The sequence below is a fragment of a genome, unplaced genomic scaffold, assembly GCF_019419815.1.
Source record: "Pyrus x bretschneideri cultivar Hongxiangsu unplaced genomic scaffold, Pyrus_bretschneideri_v1 Contig45, whole genome shotgun sequence".
Taxonomy (NCBI): Eukaryota; Viridiplantae; Streptophyta; class Magnoliopsida; order Rosales; family Rosaceae; genus Pyrus; species Pyrus x bretschneideri.
This window is the reverse complement of record NW_025999779.1, coordinates 1,060,119-1,080,621: the sequence shown is the minus strand read 5'-3', so window position 1 is coordinate 1,080,621 and position 20,503 is coordinate 1,060,119. Positions and strand designations below refer to the sequence as shown.

The 20,503-nt window shown below is 36.0% G+C and overlaps 1 protein-coding gene and 1 long non-coding RNA gene across 21 annotated transcripts; one reads left to right on the top strand and one right to left on the bottom strand.

Annotated features, from left to right (window-relative positions):
• Nucleotides 1-241: 241 nt before the first annotated feature.
• On the top strand, nt 242-7,054 carry LOC103929529. 8 transcript variants are annotated; one of them, XR_007252006.1, is made up of 11 exons: nt 242-779; nt 888-1,376; nt 1,477-1,779; nt 1,874-1,986; nt 3,350-3,438; nt 3,565-3,751; nt 4,394-4,605; nt 5,555-5,695; nt 5,802-5,874; nt 6,274-6,375; nt 6,773-7,054. It is a non-coding gene; the product is annotated as an uncharacterized LOC103929529 (long non-coding RNA). The 8 variants fall into 8 exon arrangements; XR_007252004.1 differs by lacking the exon at nt 5,555-5,695 and adding an exon at nt 5,334-5,496 and having other exon boundaries at nt 243-779; XR_007252005.1 differs by lacking the exon at nt 5,555-5,695 and adding an exon at nt 5,460-5,496 and having other exon boundaries at nt 244-779.
• Nucleotides 7,055-10,027: 2,973 nt separating this feature from the next.
• LOC125469781 (two-pore potassium channel 4-like) lies at nt 10,028-15,169 on the bottom strand. 13 transcript variants are annotated; one of them, XR_007251990.1, is made up of 5 exons: nt 14,713-15,163; nt 13,558-13,694; nt 11,898-12,317; nt 11,721-11,802; nt 11,394-11,518 (listed from the first exon to the last, which is right to left on the bottom strand). XR_007251990.1 is itself a non-coding variant. In XM_048567573.1 (3 exons), the coding sequence occupies exon 3, from the start codon at nt 10,960-10,962 to the stop codon at nt 10,207-10,209; it is 756 nt and encodes a 251-aa protein (XP_048423530.1). In that variant the 5' UTR covers nt 10,963-10,964; nt 11,397-11,802; nt 11,898-11,953; the 3' UTR covers nt 10,028-10,206. The 13 variants fall into 13 exon arrangements, 1 of the variants encoding a protein (XP_048423530.1); XR_007251993.1 differs by having other exon boundaries at nt 11,727-11,802; XR_007252000.1 differs by having other exon boundaries at nt 11,400-11,802; nt 11,898-11,953; nt 12,252-12,317; nt 13,541-13,694; nt 14,713-15,169.
• Nucleotides 15,170-20,503: the final 5,334 nt, after the last annotated feature.

Genomic DNA, 20,503 nt, shown 5'->3' with positions numbered 1-20,503 from the left:
AAAAAGCTGAAGCTGAGTGTTTACCAAACACAAAAATAGCTCCCAGCTTTTTTTGACAGCAGCTTTTTTCAGAATCACCTCAGTACCAAACCAGGTCTAAGTCCTTTGTTGCTAGCTGTGATACATGCCACCGAACAAGTTACGGAACTATTAAACCACAGAGTTTGGTTCAGCCACTTCCAATTATCTATTCTAAAACTAGGGAGCAATTGACTGTTCATTGGGCTACAGTCAATTGTTTACCCCTCGATTTCACGCTATTTACAACAAAAACCATCAGATCTGGGCTGGGTTGGGAAGGTAATTCTGAAAAGTTAGGGGGTAATTGTGTCCGTGTGTTTGAGCCGAATTTCACTTTATTTACAAAATTGCCACCGCCTTTTCTCTCCCTCTTTCTCTCTCCCGACTCTGTCGATAACCATCATCCATCAAATCGCCCATCCTTTCCTTTTCTCACTCTGTGAGCTCATTTCCTACAACCCTAGCACTGTTTCTCTCTTATTTCTCTCAAATTCGAGAGACTTCTCTCTCCCATTTCTCTCAACCTAGCCCCAGCGCTGCTCACCCCATTCCTCTTCATCATCTCAGTTAAATCCGTTCAACAATCACCGATGCACCTCCACACGAACCCATATGGAATTTTCCTCCTGCCCACGAACCAACCTCCATTTCGTGGATCCACCTTCGTTGCAAGTCGCCGACACCCACAAATGAACTCAGATACGACCATCAAAAGTAGGGCGGAGCTCTCGAAGATGTCAGATTTGAGAAGGGAAAAGGTAAAGTTTCGTACTTTAGTGTTTGATCCTGAAGTAGATTGAATTTTCACTCTCTCGATTAAATTCTTCTCCTTCCCAAATTTTCTACTCAAATCTAAAAAATTCCAGGAGCGGAGCGGAATTTAAAATGCGCGAGCTCTGCTTCCAGGCCTCCCCGAAACTCTTGCAGGTCAGTCGTCCGAACCGATTTCTGAATTTTGGATGTATTGCGTTTGAAAATGCCGAAAATTAATTGTTTTGTTGGAGTCCGATTGATTTCGAAGGATCGGCGGTGGTTTTTAAATTTGTATTTGTATTTGGTGCTTAATTTAAAAAATTGGAGTGAGTTTGGTGTGGATCCGAGCTAAATTAAGTAATTAATTGACTCTGCAATTTTAAAATTTTTTCATTTGAATTTTGTTTCAACAAACCCCACTTCTCTCGCCACGCCCCGTACTCCGGATCGAAACACCGTCGTCCCCTGCCTCCACATCCGGAACCCAAACCCGAGCTCGACAAGCCCACTTACAAGCAACCTACCGTGCCGCCGACTCCGCTCAAGCCGCCATCGCTGCCTCTCTCGATCCATCATTTGGTATCACCATCGAATCCAAAAAGGTACTGATCTTTCCTCTTCAATTGACCCAAAGAAGCTTTCTTTTTACTATTTAATTTCTGGGTTTTCGAATTTTTGTTGAAATTTGGGGTTTTGCCGCAGCTGCAGGTGCTTTGGCCGACGGACTCACTTGCCCAGTGGCGAAAGGGAGTTGTAGCTGGTGCTGAAATTAGAGATTCCGGTGCCAGGTCGTCGACAAGTTCGATCATCGCTGCCACCAGTTCACGCAGGCCTCATCTCTAAGCTTTAGGATCTGTAGACTGCTACAACTGCAGAGGGAAGCTCTGTGATAAATCTTTTAATTCACTCTATATTTCTTTTTTTCATCTGGGTAATTAACTAATTTCAGGCCAGGTCAAACGCCGCAGCAGCCTCGCTCCGTTTTCCAAAATCCTCTTCACTTAGGTAAGCAATTCAGACATTGGTTTAGTTTTCATTATGCCCAATTTTGTGTTTATACCTAAAATATTTTAAAACTGATTTGGGGTTATTGAAATAGGCATGCTTGATGAGTGTTGCAGCACTGCCATCCCTAAATCAGAAGATAGTCGGAAGAAGGAAGAAGAAGAAGAAGAAGGTCGTGGAATATCGAAAGCTTTTAGCTTTGTGAAGGTATGCTTTTTCGAACTCACTTCTTGCTTTTGTTGCACTGAATTGGTATATTGGGTTCGAATTGCGAAGACGATGAATTCTTTGAGGGAAAGATTGAGTGAGATTGCAACTGAAGGACATAGGTTCAAGTTGAATTGTGTAAAAAATAAAGAGATTTCAAATTTGGTTGATACTGGGAAACTATGAAGATTTAATGGTGGTTGGAATCATTGATCTAACCAAAGTGGGTTTCTGTATCATGTATTTCATGAATAGAACTGACATATCATCTATATAATTGACTGAATTATATACTCTGAATGTCGAACTTTCTTAATGTCATGTGATCAGTATGAATGGATTTGATATGGGAAGGTTTGTCTCTAAACTAAATCCCATTCCCAAGTGATGTTATGTGATAGAATTTATACCGCACTATGTCTTTAAAGGAAATGTTCATTAGTTTATACTCATATCTGTTGTACTTACAGGTTAGTTTTATATATTTTTTTAAGAACCATGCATAGTAGTTGTTAAATATTATGACATATGAAAATCCTTAATTCTATGGTTGGGATATGATTACTATGTATTCGCTTTATTTAATTAAAATTTACGAGCGATGGAAAATTTAAAATTAATTTATGCCACAATTATTAGGCACTATGTTTCACTGAAATTCAAAACAAAGGTGAAGGCCATATATGTATCCTTCTACACATGCATTTAGGAAACTTTTATATTTATTGTCATTATCGTATGTTAATATTATGCCATAAAAAGCTGAAATCAAATTTATTGTTTTGCTAGCTGATCTTATTGTCACAGGTTACAATTTCACATTTTTACTTTCAATTCTTCTTCGTTTTTTTTTTTTGTCTTTTTGGAGAGCATGAGTGTAAAGTTTGATCACTGAGTTTGACAAACAAATATATTGAAATATAAAAATTGAATTTAAATTTGTCAACTAGATTATCTTTTTCATTTTCAAATTGGTGTTACATACTGAAAAAAATATAACAATGACTGTTCGTTCGTTTGGATGAGGTGAAATCCAAATTTATGCGACAAGAAGTAAAAAAAGTTTTTTTTTCCCCTTATGCATCCTGCAAATGATTAGGTAAAAAACAGTAAGAATTGCAAATGATATTAATCGTTATTTTTTTTTTTTTTTCTTATAACCAATAATGCAGTAAGGATATTGCTTATGAATAATTATCGTAAAATGAACTCCTTATCTTAGTTTGTTGGTAAATATCACATATTCACTATTCATCCATTGTATATATATATATCTTACTCCTAATTATTCATGTATATCTTACTTCGAATTGTCTTTTGATTGTGGTAATCTATTGTTTTACTCATTCACTCTACTCTACAGATTTGTTTGAAAAGTAGCAGGAAGAAAGAATGAGACGGTTGGAGTTCAGAGTGAAAGTTTACTTTGATGCTAATAGGTTGGATCACCAGGTGAAATTTTCATTTTGAGATGTATATATACGTTCGCTGCTTACATATAAATTACTTTGTTTACCTGCAACCACTTGCTTGATTGCCCTGTTGTTTTGGCTGCTTACTCAACCTTTTTATACGTAGGAGAGATTTGAGTTTTATCATTACAACTAAATGTCCATAGACACATGATACAGATTGAAGCAAATGTCAAATTTAAAATGGTATGAATCAGGACAGCTGCAAACTGTGATTTGCGGACCTTAAAACGGAAAAGTAAGTTCGCGCTTCACTTCGGCAGCATAATCTAGCTTTCGAGTTCAGTTTTCAGGTATTGGGTTTCTCAGCTACCTCTTTTTTGAAACGAAACATTTGAGTAATACTTGCCAGGATATCCAATTAATTAGATCAATTTTTGTTTTATTGGGATTCTTAAATTTGATTTTAGGCATTTTAATTTGATTGGGTTTTGGGTTTACGATTTCAATTTAACAGTTCTATATTTATATTTTCTTAACTCTGTAAAAAAATTTACATAATTTTGAATACTGATACATAACTAAAACTCATTTTTGCCTAAAACACTGTTTGTTAAACACTGGTCTCCCGTTTTTGTCCCTGCTTGGTTTTGGAAATTAAGGTCAGATTTCTCAATCCAATGTTTCTTTGCTGTCTAAGATGATTTTGGGTTATATCACTCATAAACAATTTATTTTTTTGAATTATTTTTTTCACTAAGAAAATGAAAATCCCTAGCCTTTAGATTTTCCAGTATTTTGTCGGTGATAATAATTTTTTTTGTGGTTTTACACGTATGTCTGTTTCCAAATATGATGATCTCTTAATTTACCATTGTAGCTTTTGTAATATTATGATTTCTTAATTTGCTTCGACATATCTTCTTTTCTTCCTCTTCTAGCTCTATATATGATTCCATTGCCAAATAATTATTCCATATTTCCTATTTTTACAGGAAGCAAATCATTGAATACACACGGAAAATTAAAAGAATTTTAGTTTTTGAATTCGTATTCAATGACTTTGAAATGGAGAACTTGGTTGATTGAGACAGAGAGATTCCAACAGCTCCAAACTCTGATATGTTGATCGCGAAATGGAGAAGTTACTTCTCGCTTAACTTTTCACAACGTAAACCAGCTCCTCAGTTCAGTTCTTAAATATGAGGTAATAAAACATTTCAGCAGTACTCGCCAGGATATCCAATTAATTAGGTAGTTTTTGTTTAATTGAGATTCTTAATTTCATACTATGGATTTTAATTTGATTGGATTCTATATTTTCGAAACTCAAGGTAAAAATTGTTACATGGTTTCAAATACATAGGATTGTTGAAAAACCCGCACACTGGACCTTGTTCTTTGATGTAACCAACGGCGATAGACTAAACTAGCAAATATAGAAAACTTAGAAACACACAAGAATTATACTGGTTCGGCAGAACTTATGCCTACGTCCAGTTGTGATTTCCCTAGGTAGAGAAATCACCACTTCTTTGATTAATAATAGAGATTACAGAACTTATGCAAACCCTAGAACTAATCTCAAAACTCTCTGCTGTTTTTCTGTTTTCTCTCTGCTGAAAATCAGCCTTGCCGCACCCTATTTATAGATATAGGGTTGGCTTACATGTCCTTTACAGATTATAATTCCTATTCTAAGTGGAATAGGAAATTAGACTTCCTTTCCAATTCCAAATAGACTTCTAGGATTTCTAATCTAAATTGAATCAGGAAACTAAGATTCTTTCCTAGCCCTTTTAGGAGAAGAATTGGTGCACCCTTTCCCTAAAACAATCCTAAACAGAAAAGGACACAAATTGACGAGCCAAAAACTAACAAATAGGATTAGTTTCATAACTTTATGGGTTGCTTTGTTATTGTTTTTGGTTGCAGATTTAATCCCTTGAACTTGAATTGGATCACTCTATGGGACTTTGTGTTGTTTGGCTTCTTTCTTCTCTCTTCACATTTCTCTCACTCCCTTGCTCAATAACTTTTCACCATTTTCGATTCTTTCAGAGAGTTGAATGAGATCTGGGCAGTCACTTAAATTCAGGTTAGCTGTATAAATCCTCTCGGTTTTTTTTTTAAAAATATTTTTCTCTGTTCTGTAGATTTCAACAAACAGCAGAGAATAAAGTGGGCATTATCCGTGGAGAATTCTGTTTTTCCCATCTTATTCAATAAAACTGAATTTTCAGTTATTTAAAGATCTGAATTTTTTCAACAAGATGCTGCTGGGTGTAATGTTTTTGGTTGGTGCTTGCTTGCAACCCAATTTGGTGCTATAAAGTTTTGTGTTTTACAATCTGTTCATGTTTAAACCTCTTCCAATTTTGCAATTATGAGTAAATCTTGCAGGTCAAGATGGGACACCTATCTGGGCAATGTCTGGATGTCTAGGCTTGGGTAGAGACTTGGAATTATGGAAGAGGTGAAGTAGCTTAGCTCTATCTCATTAGCTCTTATCTGCTATGTTTAAGCTCATTGGTACTGGCTCTGAGGTTTTTTGAAACTCTCCATTTTCGAAACTCTGAAGCTTAGAATCCCATTCAACCACAAGGAACTAGAATAACTGAAAAAAAATGTTGTCTTCGGTGGCCAAAAAGAAGCATGTGCAATCCTCTAAATTTATTAATGTAAAAGAAGTGATGCAAATCCAGTAGAAGTATAAATAAGAACTATCAGTGGGAGAAGTATAGGAAACCAAAGCTTACAAATCCGATGCCTTATAGATTTAGAACTGATATATATGATACCTGTTGTGACTAATTTCTTTAATAAGCAGTAATAGCGTTGATACTTTATGTGATATGTTTTGGGTTTTTTGAAGGAAGCAACTTTGGAGAAAAGAGCTCATGCACCACTGAAGGAGATCACATTAGTCAGGACTCCAGGGGCAAATTCAACAAGCAAACATCATAACGTGATAAAGGTATTTACGCATGAATCTAAACAATTACATTGTGTATCACTGTCACATGGGCAAATTTGTTATGTGTGATGGTGTATTTATGCATGACTGAAATGGATGATTTTACAATTTATAATTTTGGGTTTACTAATTTTCTGCTTTTTTATGATTTATTTGATGAAAGTCAATCTTCAGGTACATTTTTCAAATAGGTACTCATCAATTGTCACGAATACTGTTCCTCTGGTTTTTTAGGCTACAAACGTTCAATTTAGTATTCTTATATTCTAAATTTATTGAATTTGAATAACTATTGAAATTATTGAATTTAGTATTTCTGTATTATATTGGAGTAATAATAGATTTTCTTTCAGTAACTTTTGGACTTATAGAATTTGTATGCTCTGTTCGGTATTAGGATTATTAGACAGCAGAAGAACAAGCGAGGATGGGTTCCTGGTGTTGCGTGAAGTTGATGTGCATGAGATAGACATCCATCCTGTCTCCAATGGAGGACATATATGTTGTACATTTATGCATAAATAGAGTTGTAAACATAGTTGTAAATGTGTAAAGAGTTTTAAACCCATAAAAATGATTGTAAATATTGTTGGACATTTGTGTAAATAGAGTTGTAAACATAATTATGTGTGTAAATAGAATTGTAAACCCGCAGCATCGCGCGGGCACCTGTGCTTGTTCCATCTAAAATATGGATAGACATTGTTATGGATTTTATCGAATGCCTTCCCTCTACACAGGGACGCAATGCAATATTGGTTGTAGTCGATCACCTCTCCGAGTATGCGCATTTCATACTCGTCAAACATCCATATTCTGCGGCTAAGGTGGCTGAAGATTTTCTTTGTGGGGCGTTCCACCTTCGTGGCATGCCCGCAACAATTGTAAGTTACCGTGACCCCATCTTCATTAGTCACTTCTAGGAATCCTTCTTCAAGTTGCACGATTCTTAGCTCTGTCACAACTTGGCCTACCACCCTCAGTTCGATGGCCAAACGGAGGTATTGAATGGAACGTTGGCACATTACCTGCGTAGCTTGGTCGGTGATAAACCAAAGTCTTGTGTTAAATGGTTTTCGTGGGCTGAATGGTGGTACAATATTACCTTTCATTCGGCCACCCAAATGACTCCCTTTGAAGCTGTCTATTGTTACCCTCCACTGCGAGTCACGTCTTATATAATTACCTGGTTCACCAATTCACCTTGTGAATGTTGTGCCAAAAATTGGTATGTTTTAAATTTATACTCTCAAGCGCACAAATCTATTGAAATATAAAGGAGTATAAGTACGTGGTCGAATCCACAGAGATTTATTAAAATGATGGAAAACCTAATCAAACCCAAATTAACTTAATACTAACTTAGTTGTAGAAAAGTAGTTGTGTTGAGCAAGCTAATCACGTGAATATGAAATTAGTGAAGAAAATAAACGAGAAAATTAACCAAGGTATCGGCCATTCCCATTAATCCATAAATTCCTAATTATTTATCTAACAATTCCTAGCTCACAAAGTAGCATTAATCATATTAAATTCTTCTTCGCTTAAAGATATAAATTCGAAGCATCACATGTAAACTAATCATTGAACTACATAAGATCAAAGCATGCTAAGCATCCTATGTGAAGAATAATATTTGAATGATACATGATCAAAGTTTGATAAGAATTACAAAACCAAGCATGGTTCAATGAAGTTTGGCTTCAAAACTATCAAGAATGCATGACATTAAAAATGAAAAGAACAAAAACTTCCTTTAACCGTTTGAAGCAAGAATCATAGGCATTAATAAGATCATCAAGGGAATTGAAGAGCTAACGGAAACGAAACTTATTTCATAATGGTTGTTTCCTCCTTAACTAGGGTTAAGGAGTTTAGCCACTCATAGTAACAAAATACATAAACTAAAGTGTTTGTAAGACATGGGAAAAGAGATAAAACAAAGGACAAACTGGAATAGAATGGCTCTCCTCTCCCCCGTTTTCTGCAGATCCTCTCTGTTATAAGAGAGCTGGAAGTCCAAGTATTGCAATTATTTGGCAGATTTCTCAAGACAGAATGCACCACTATGCTAGAAATACTTGACATAAAATAAGACAAACTAACTTAAATTAACTAAACAGGGGACTAAAAGACCTAAACTTAGTAGTTGAAGATGTGACATAAAATGTGCTCATCGGTGGACACTACCCTTCGCGACCGTGATGCCTTGCTCCGTCATCTTTGTGAGAACCTGTAGATTGCTCAAGACATAATGCGCCACTATGCTAGAAATACTTGACATAAAATAAGACAAACTAACTTAAATCAACTGAACAGATGACTAAAAAGTCTAAACTTAGTAGTTGAAGATGTGACATAAAATGTGCTCATCAGTGGACTGTAATGCATTGCTCAGCCACCTTCGTGAGAACCTGCAGATTGCTCAAGACAGAATGCGGCACTATGCTAGAAAATTTTTTTGAGTGAGAATTCACAGTTGGCGATTGGGTCTTCCTACTCTTACAACTATCTCCAATCCTCTATCAGTCACACCAACTTCCCCAAACTTGCACCCACTTATTATGGTCCTTACAAAGTCCTTGCTCGTGTGAGGAAAGTAGCCTATACTTTGGATTTGCCTCCAGAATCTTGCATTCACCCCACCTTTCGTGTCTCTCTTCTTAAGCCTAAGTTGGGCTCTCATGTGGTTCCTTCCTCTGTGCTTCCACCCATGTTAGACACGGGACTTTCGGCTTGGACACTGGAAATTTTTTTGCAGCGTGGGATGTTCAAACGCGGCAACCATGCGGTCACTCGCTGACTTCAACGCTTGAGGACAAGCTTCTTCTTAGGGGGGAGGATTGTTAGGACCTTGACTTAACGTTTAACGAGGTTTAGTGTTTCCGTTTACTTTTTCTTCTTTGATGTCCGTAACTTTGTGGTCTCTTGGGCAGGTATGCTCTAGATGACATGGCTCTGGAGCCCATGTATATCTCAGTTTGTGGCAGAATGGCAATAAAATGGCATCTGGTGGATCTTCCTGCAATTTTGCTTTTAAAGCACCGAAACAATTTTGCACTGAAACAATTTTGCACCTTATCTAGTGCGAAGAGTGAAGAAGAGAATGTGTTTGCAGATTTAACCGGGAAAAAGCTACTGGTTGCGATAGAAACGGATCCACAAGGAACATTTTAAATATGATTTTTGGATGGGTGATCCAAGAAATGATTTCAACAATTACAAAATAAATTTGGAAACAACGTAAGAACTAAGCACAAGGATGCAAACAAGCAACTTAATATACGACTATATTTGTAACGAAAACTTATATTCAATCTCTGAGCTTAGTGTCTTCGTGTTTGCTCTCCTATCTCTGTTCTGGTACGGTACAAACCAGCTCACCACTAGATGGGTTCCACCGTTAAGTTCTTGTTTAATCTCAGCCATTACTCTTAATCTAACGATTGAATCCTTGTGTTTAAAGTTGTCTAAAATATGGTGCCACAGATCATTCCCGATCAATGGTTGAAATTAGACACAAGTTTATGCTTCTCTGTCATATCTGTCAATATTCCAACATTTCTGGATAAAGAGAGCACAACATTGTCCATCAGGTTGAAGAATTATATATATATATCAACTATTCTTCTAAGCAGCCCGTAATAAGGAATTAAAATGAGAATCATAGAGCCAATGCGCTTAAAATATAATAAGATTTTTGTATCTGACAAAGGAGTTTAATCCATTACATTACTATAAAGAAGGGTATCATGAGGCTATACCCCCTCATAAATCCTTACATCCATGTAATCTGAGTCCATAAAACAACAGTTCAACAAAATAATAGTTTCATCCAATGCGTACTGCGTGTATTTGTGACGCTAAGTCCGCGACAGCACATGTGTGGCAAATGGTGCCACAGTCACGACAAGCTCTCACTCTTTTAATCCGCATGATCACGTCAAACATATACTGTGCAGATTTACTACTCAGGATGGTGCTGACCAGAAGCCATATGCTAGCAAAACACTTGCCCAACACCGTGTTGAAGTGCTTATCGCCATACCCTGTAGTTGTGACAGACGCCACTGATAGGTAGAAGGAATCGGCCCACGAAATCCCCTCCATATACCTAATCATAACACCTCCAGAAGCTATGAGCATCGGCCCGCAAAGACACGCCCAGAAAAATCTTATGAATCCTCTTCTTCTCTCATTGAAGCGCATCAACAACCAACTACCCAATCTGTCAACTTCCGTGGCAATCACAAAACTGACAAGGTAGTAACCCAATAACATCAATAGCATTGTCAGCAACATGGCAACTTTATCTCCGTCATGGGGAACAATGTCCCCGTAACCAACAGTTGATAAAGTCACACTAGTAAAATACAAGCAACTGGCAGTCCTGTTGAACGCAAATATAATAGCCCCCACCCAATTATCAGACTTGCTGCGGCCAGACGCACGATCCTTCACTCGATCCTTAGCATGCATGTTGAAGGCACCGGCAACTATACCGAAAACGAAATATATGCCAACAACAGCAGCATGGAGAGCGATGCTCCCAAAAGCTACAATCGGCTCTCGCTGCGGTAGTGACATAACTAAAATAAAAGAAAAACCAGACATAAGGGTACACATTTTGGCTAAAGTGGAAAAATATCAGACACTTCATATACAGTCTGTAACATAACAAGAAAACTAAAAGGAAATATGGAAAAAGGAGGAAAGAAAGATGTATAAACCACAAAAGCTTATAGGCATAACATAACGTGATTGAGGAATTATGTCAAACAGGTGGTGTACAAACTGTAACATGAACAGGAAAACTAAAATGAAACATAAATGATGGTGCAAAGAAAGAAAATGCAACTCAAATCACTAAAAATTTATAGCCATAGGAATACCATAAATCACAAAAACACAAAACTTATATGCATACCTAAATCACAAAAAACTTAAAGAGTGTAAAATCTATAAAATAACCAGAAAACAAAAAGAAATCTCAAAAATGGAAGGAAGAAAGAATGATGTACCTTGAATTTGAGGCAAGATGAGGTAAAACAAGCCTTCTCTCCTCCCAACTCACCCTCTCTCCCTTGGTTAATGATCCTAGGACCCTTTGACCCCAAATCTCCTCTATTATAAAAGGCAGTCCCTGTTTGGGGTCAAAATGCTTCAATAAAGAAAAGGACACAAATGCCCTTATAACCAAAAAATACAAAACTGACAGAGAAAGCTGTATTATATTTACCATAGGTAACTTTGTAAACCAATAAAACAAATAAAAAAGCAAATTAGAATGTTTAAAGATGAGGAAACAGAATTGGAAAAGGATTTGAAAAAAAGAAGAAACGAACCCCAACCCGAAGAGAGTGCTTGTAACTTTGAAACTCCATTAGATCTTTAACTTGTTGAGAGTAAAGCACGATACTCTGGTAACTGCAAAAGAAAGATGAATGCTAGTAATTAATTAATTGTCGGGTCGTAGGTGAAGATGCACAAATTAAAAGCAATCGTCAAACTAAAAATTGTACCTTCGCATGGTTAATGTGCATCTTCTTACAAAGTGGGCGGTTCCCCTTTGCTCTCACTGTTAAATGATGGTTAATTGGGCTTAATTTTTTCATTCGTGTTGCAAAACAGGAAAAAGAAACATTAGCAAGCAACGTAACTTAATGGTGCAATAGAAGATGAAGAAGATCAAAATTTAAAGAAAATGCCTACACATAAAGGAACAAAAATCAAACACAAAAATATCTCCAACAAAAATAGAAAGAAACAGATCCAAACACCTACGACATTTCAGTTCCTCCGTGATGGAATAAGACTCAGAGACAGTAGAAGTTGGAACTTAGAGGAACGAGAAGAGTTTGAAGTGGGGGACTAACCCATTTGCCATCATGGAAGTCAACTCTATGCCCTCCAATTACTTCCACAGAAGCAACACCAGGCACCTTCAATTCACAAAACATAGAATTGAATCAACAGAATTAAATTCATAATCTCTTTTTGACAGGAAAAACTTCACAAAAATAAAGAAGGAAACACGATTTCAGCCAGGAGGATCAGCTCAATGGTTTGACATGTGTTTTTATACAAATACTATGAAGTTCCGCCCTAAAACTCATGATTAGAAACTGGAAAATAAATATTGTATTGTAAGGAGGATTTGACATGAATTGGTATTTGTATATTATGGTCATTTGTTAATAATTATTTCTTGTTCTTGCAATGTTCTCAATTCTTTATGTTCCTTTTCTTGCTGGTATGCTGCTTGAAATTATAATTTTACTTTGTCTGAATTACTCCTTTTGAGGCTTTAGCTAGGAATTTCTCTTTAGATTTACCCACTTCTACTTACTGGTAAAGCAAATATTTCTTATTTCTATGCCCCCCCCCCCCCTTCTTTCCATGTTTAATTTTCTTTTACGTATGTATTACATGAATGAATAGAGTTATCCTTTCCTTTATCTTTTCCCATTACTTGATAGTTGATACACAAGTTTAGATTAGCTTCCGGTAAAATGGCAGCATACAGCATACAAAGCAGCTGGGGAAAATCCAAACAAAACCCAATTTCTGTACGGACTTGGAATCATTCCAATGCCCCCTCCCCATCCCCAAACAAGTGAAATAGAAGGCAACGCTTAGTTAGTCTCTAATTATTCTCTTCCTTCAACTAGAGTTTACCCTTTTGCCCAAACCTAACGGCAAGCTCAAGAACAGCAATTTCATTCTACAGTTTTTTTCTCCCCCCCCCCCCCCTTTTACGATAATTTTCATTGGTGTTAGTATCCCGGGTGCATTCTGATGATGGAAAATGTTTTTGTTCTTTGAAAACATTTACATGCCAAACTCATTCCGAATTGGAAATTTTAATTGATTTGTTTATGTCTCATACTGCAACTGTCAAGAGTATCTTTTTGTTTTTAGTTATGCTTCTTAGCCTTGGGTTTTACATATATGATCATATTTTCGTTACAGTTTTTTTAGTCACTCAGAATCATTTAACTAATAGTCTATTACCAACCGATGAACTTTTATTCATATAACCTGATTCTTTTGAAGGGGTTAAAGGGCTTAGTTAGTAATCTACCGGTGTGATCAGCAATCATTTGCAGCATCGTCTACAACTCTCTACAGAAAATAATTAGGGAGAGTTAGTTCAATCATTAACCTCAGTAGTTCACTAACCCGTCTGTCATCATGGAAGTCAACTCTATGCCCTCCAATAGTTCAATCATTAACCTCAGAAGTTCACCAACCCGTCTCTCATCATGGAAGTCAACTCTATGCCCTCCAATTACTTCCACAGAAGCAACACCAGGCACCTTCAATTCACAAAACATAGAAATGAATCAACAGAATTAAATTCATATCACCAAGAAATTCAATTCAAGTCATCAGTTGAAAAATTGATGCTGAGGTTGCAATAACATATATTTACTAGGAATTTACACCAAATGCCACTACTTTGAACGTAGACCAACACCAAAATACTTTCAGCCTATTATTAATTCTAGTCAATGAAACTCTTAAAAAAAAAAAAAAAACCTATTTCTGCTATATAATCCATGAGCCCTAATTCAAACATTCTTGTTTCTTTTCAGTGGAACCCAAACAGCACCCAAAAACAGATTGTGTAAGACTAACATTTAAGCTAAACCTCAGTAGAACTTGGATGGATCCATGTAACTTTAGCATAAGTATAAAACAATTTTTTTATTTTTTATAAACAAAAGGAACCCACGATCCATCACATAACCCATTTTTACAAACACACATACAAAGAAGGATATTTGGGTTCCACAAGCAGAAAATAAGATAGATTCCGTTCCGTATTCATAACTTGGAATTGGAATCACACGAGTACGCAAGCACACATACATAACCCTGAGCACTGCACAGCAGCCAGAACATGGTTTTGTTTTGGCTTATTGTTGTTCTTCATTCAGATACGGAATCACAAGAACAGATTACACAGGATACCAACACACACCCTGCAAATCACTAACAAAAATGGTTTGTTTCTGGATTTTGGTTGCTCTTGCTTCTCCAATGCGGCAACCACCAACCATAAATCAAGCAAGATTTTTTCATAGTTTCTAATACTCCAATAAACTCCACAACTCTTAAAACATTCTAGAATCTAAAACCTACACTACTAATTACACTAATTACAAAATACAAGAACGAAACTAAAAGACCACCAATAGATGTAGATAATAAAACACTAAAACTTAAAGAAAAGATAAACCAATAACATTGAACCTGTATTATCGTAGATAAATTTCTATCCAAGTGAAAATTAGATAATTAGATGTAGAGTAAAAAAAGATATTTGCATACCTAGTCTGACTAACAAATTCTCCCCGACTGAAGAGCCAAAGTACCACCTCCTCTTCATCACAGATCCACAATCCACTTTATCCGTATCCTTAACAACAATACAGTGGATTGGAGATCTGAGTCTCCCTCGTCCGTCGCTCATCTTCTTCTAGATGAGGAAGAGACGCAGAGAGGATTGACAGAGCAAAGGTGTGAGAAAAGAGAGAGAAAATTAAGGAATTAGCAATTCATAGAAATCTCAGATCTCCAATCCACTTTAATTTTCTCTCCAATCCCTCTCCGCGTCTCTTCCTCATCTAGAAGAAGATGAACGACGAACGAGTGAAATCTACGAAGACAGCCGATCGACGGAGATCGACGAACGACGGCGTTGGGCGGCGGGCTGTGTGGGGGTTTTTTCTTGGGATTCCATTTTTGTTAGGAGAACTGCAGGGGAGAAGGAGACGGGAATAAGGTGCGGAGGAAGAGTGAGAAAAGTAAACAAGAATTGTTTTTTTCTTTCTCTACCGTTGGATTACATCTGACGGCTGGCTTGAAGAACGGGACCGTCTATTTATTTTTTTTTAATTTATTTATTTATTTTTGTTCAAAGACTGTCCATCAGTTATACTTAGGTTTTTCCGGCTTCCTTTGTACCTCTACTGTACTTGAGTTTTAGTTAGGCTTTTAGCTTTTGTTCCATTTTCTACGCGTGGTCTACTAGTACTTGAGTTTTAGCTTGGGTTTTAGCTTTTGTTCCATTTTTTAAGCATGGTCCTAGTCCTACACCACACGATATTTAATCAGGTCGTTATCGGGTTTGAGGTACAAATTCTTCAGAGTCGCATGTAATTCGTTTCAACCCGTCAAATAAAAGTTAGTTTGATAATAAAAAATAAAAAAAAGTAATTTCTTTTGAGAAGTTTGATAATTTTAAATTACTAAAAGCAACAGCGAAGCTACTAACAAAGCTAAGGTGGGCTCTAGCATAAGGAGGGTTTTAATTCCTTAAACTTAAAAATACTAGTTGTTTAGACTATTTTTTTTTTTTATTCAGAAAACTAACCAAAATGGCTTGAAAACATTGACGAAACTAAATCAAAATAACTCACACTATTTCTGGAACTATAGCAAAATAACCCACACTATTTATAAAACTGGATCAAAATAACTCACATTATTTCTAGAACTATAACAAAACATTCCTAAAGTGAACTAAATTAAACCATATTATTTTTGGAACCACAATAAAGTTACACATTTTTATGAAAGTTGAACAAAAATAACTCACACTATTTCTAGAATGGAACAAAATAAACACTATTTCTAGAACTATAACAAAATAAAATAACCGCACTAGTTTTAAACTCAACCAAAATAACCCACACTATTTCTAGAACTACCATAAATAACTCATACTATTTCTAAAACTGAACCAAGATAACCCACACTAGAAACAAAATAAACATTATTTCTAGAAATACAACAAAATAACTCACACTATTTTTTAAATTAAATTAAGTACTCATACTATTTTTAGAATTGCCACAGAATTACACACTTTTTATGAAATAATCAGAAGAAAAAAAAATATAATTCGATGTAAAATTCTAGCTCCATCCCTATAGATATTTGAATCTTATGAAGCAAGGTTCGATAAAAACAACAGTATGTAACAAAAAAAAGATGAATTAATATTTCAAAATTGACAGTACGAGGATAATGTTACAAAGATAACCATAAAATTAACTTGTAACTTGTACTAGTGGTGCTCAGTCCTTTTTTTCTTTTAGCCTCAGTCCAACCCAAAAGGGAGCCTTCCCTAGGGCGGTCCCAAAGAAGACAAATGGCATAATGAAGGGTACCCGCATGGGCACATCAATTTTTAGGCCGACTTTCCAATAGTAAAAAAAAGTGGAAACAAATAAGCCCATGCCCACGTGGGCATATAAATGGGTTAATTCCTCCTATTTTTTCATTTCTCTCCCTCTCCATATTCTCTCTAAAGTGGGAAATTGACAAAAACCAAGAGAGCAAAGACCTGTAGCTGAGCAAACTCCTGGTTGATATAGTCATGCATCTGGAGCTTTCCTTTGAAGATCTTGAGAGCCTAAGGGCAGTACTTGTACTGACTGGAGTGGGGGCGACTTTTGGAGGTGGAGAATCGGCTAAGACATTCAAGGAAATGAGGGGTATGGCTGCAGAGGAAAAGGCAGTGGACGCCATCGCCGTCGATCTCTGGTGGCTGCGGGAGCGCTTGAAATTGACGTTCCCTAATTTTTAGGTTTTTAGTAGTACAAAATTTTGATTGGGTGAATTCCAAACATTGAGCAAGGCAATAATGAGTTTTTCTCCTCTCTCTCATCTCTCTCTCTCTCTCTCTCTCAGTTTTCCCTTTTCTCGTAAAAGTGTGAATCCATATGGGTTCTTCTTTGAAGGCGTAATTTGTTCCTATAAAGATTAATCCATATGCGATGTTGATTTAGAGGGTTGTGGGGGAGGGGGACAAGGAGGAGCAGAAGAAGAGGAGAATGAGGGGAAGTGAAGAAGAAAGTCTGGTACAATAAGAGTTTGGTGAGGAAGGAGAAGATCCCATTTTTTCATCGAACTCATTGTGTTACACGACATACACATGATATGCTCACATATCTGAGCCAACCCAAAAACTCAGAGCTCATAACTCTATCTTTGAAATAAAAGAATGAAGTAATCACTTGTGAGATTTTACATTTTATATGTGGGTATTTTTGTCATTTCGCTTTTGACATGGCTCTTATTTCAATTATAAGATAAAAAAATGGGTCATTTTTGGCAATTTCCCTTTTTAGTTGTGTTGGACCACTTACTTTAGTGTGAGGAAGGTTTTAACTTTTATGTCCAATGACAAATTGGGCAGTTCACCGAAAAAAAAAAAAAAAAGACAAATTGGGAATTATCAAAATTTTTTTGTCCTTAATAGTAAAATGGCACAATTTTTGGTTGTTTTCATTAGTTTTCCAAAAGAAAAAGATTCATGAATATCAATCACAATACTCTAGACTTCGCAAAACTTTTCTATTTACTGTTTTAACCTGTTATCTTAATGAGTCATATCGCATCAATTTGTTATATTAATGTGTGAAATAATTTAAACTTGAATTTAATGAATTAAAAAAATGGGTGACACCACCCTATCCATGTCTTTTGTTAACCATTTATTTATTTATTAGCTAATGGAACTTGAAACTTTATGTAAAGGGCCAACTCCCAACAACAATCAACATGACCAAAAAATCTCGTGATAATTTTCTAATCATGTACTACAGAATAATAACTGTTTGAGATCTAAAGTTAGTGCGGGGCTCTTGAAACAAATTTATTGAAATAAGAATGTAACTACCACTAGATTGAACAAAAAAATCTATAAGTTGAAACAGATTGTAGTTTGTATATGAATTTAAAAAATAATTGCAAGTCTAAAAAAGTATAAATAAATATACAACTCAAAAGAACAAATGCTCAATCTATTTATCAAATATAGTTATAAGATAAATAGATGTATGTAGTCTAATATTCTAGTGGATAAGATGTTGGGTTTCTACTCATGTATCCTGAATTTGAAGCTTCTCAATCCTAAATTACTGTAATAGTTTCGAACTCGTCCCCTTTTCCTTAATAACAAAAAAAAAGATAAATAGATTTTTAAACAAAATCAAGCGGCATTTTATTGTAGTGACTGAAAACAATCATACCTATGCATCTTATGTGGATTCAATCTGGATTGATTCCCCTCCACCGTAACAACAAACTATTTCTCTCCTAAAGAAAAATTTCAATTTTTATTCTTCTGTTACAAAAATAAATGATAGTAATGATGGGTGGTTCGAATTCAAAGGAGGGTGAGAAAGTTGGTTTTGCATTTAAAAAAATCTAGGGAGATATGTACATGGGTAGGTTTGGTATGGTTACCGTACCAAAACTCTCATACCAATTATCATACCAAAATTTTAGTTTGACAAATTCATTGATCAATTCTTCAAGCTTGAGATGTAGAAGAAGCATTTGGAGGAGACATTGATTTTGAACTTATACAAGGTTGAGGTTGAGCTTGTGTCAAGCCTACATTACAAACAAAGAAAACATATTGGTAGCAATTAAAACAAGAATTAAAGTTGAAACCGTTTATTATTGAATTGTTATATATATATATATAGGATCAAGGGACAAATATTTTAACAAACATTTTTACACTTCCTTGTAGTCTTTAGATTTTATAACATTCAACGGTCTAGATTAAAAGTGATGTGGAGAGTTTTAAACATTAAATGACTTGGATGATGATGTGCTAATAAAGAAAACACTAATCTAAATTAAAAATTAATATCTAATAGGATAAAATTGAAAAAAACCAAAAATCAAACTTTGAAACTAGCATAAAAAAAATATAAAAAAAAAAGAAAAACAAAAACATGAAAATACTGTAAGCTCCATCTCCCTCCCTGCAATGCCTTGGATGAAATCTCCTCTTTCATTTTGTGAAAAAATGAACCCTAATAAATAACTAAAAAGGAATGATTAAAAAAAAAAAGGTGATACCAGGGATAGGATTAATACTCAATGGAAACGAAACTACTATAATAAAAAAAATTGAAAGCGCAGACGAATGAAATCAAGTTGTTTGTTTGATTCGAAAAGCTAAAAGAAGTAGAAAAATCATCAATGACCAAAATTGACAAAACTAAAAAGATTTTGTAAAACCTAATTTAATCACCCTACATATATGAACAATAATATACAAATTAGGGTTTTGTACGTTTTGCTTATGTAATGAAGATTCAAGAGACAAATAGATTGATTTGCTGTAGAAGGCATCAAAATTTCATATCAATCCTATGAAAGTCGCAGACCTCATCTGCAAAGAGGGAGATGGAGATTACAATACTTCGAATCAATGGAGTTCTACCTTCTTCTTGTTTGCACGCTTAAAACTAGGGTTTCTTCCTTGCGAAGGAAGCAGGTCAAGGTTCTCACACCCAGCACGCAACCCCGCTTTTTCATTTGGAAATTCTAGTAGGGCTACCCTCATTTGGAGCCCCGACTGCACAGCACGAGTCACAACGTTTTGAAATTGCGCGGCATTGTGCGGCGTAGTGACGATGGTGATGATGATGCCTCTTTGCGCCAAGAGTCTGGCGATGTCGATCATCGGTATCATGTGGCCTTGGCCATGAAAGGAAACACGACAAAGTGAAGCTGGGGCTCTCCGGACGCCATGGCATTGGGAAGAAAATTGGATAGACAGATTATCATATATGAAGCAGGAGGTTCTCATGTTACTCAAGGGATATAGTATCTCTCTCTTGCTACTGGACAATGATGCAATTTGCTGCTGCTGATCCTAACATTTCTCTCTACTCAGTTATGTGGACTCTGTTAAACCACTTCACATAACTTGCTTCCAATTTCGTGCAATCCAAGTGAACACAAAAAAACTACTCCTAACGACAAGAATGATGCAGTTGCGCGACATTTACGCGTAAGGAATTCAACACCCAATAGATTTACGAGAATGATGCAGTCGCGCGACATTTACGGGTAAGGAATCAACACCCAATAGATTTACGAGAATGAGGCAGTCGCACAACATTTACACGCAAAGCTTATGGGACCAAATGGAGTCCCGCGGGTGAAGAAAACTGACAATTCAATATCAATAGATGGAGAGGCAGGAAATATTACATATTATGGCCAAGCACGACTCCGAACCAATCAACGCACTAATATTCAGAATTGCCTCAAAACAAGAAACCATGAAACATCTCAAACCACATCT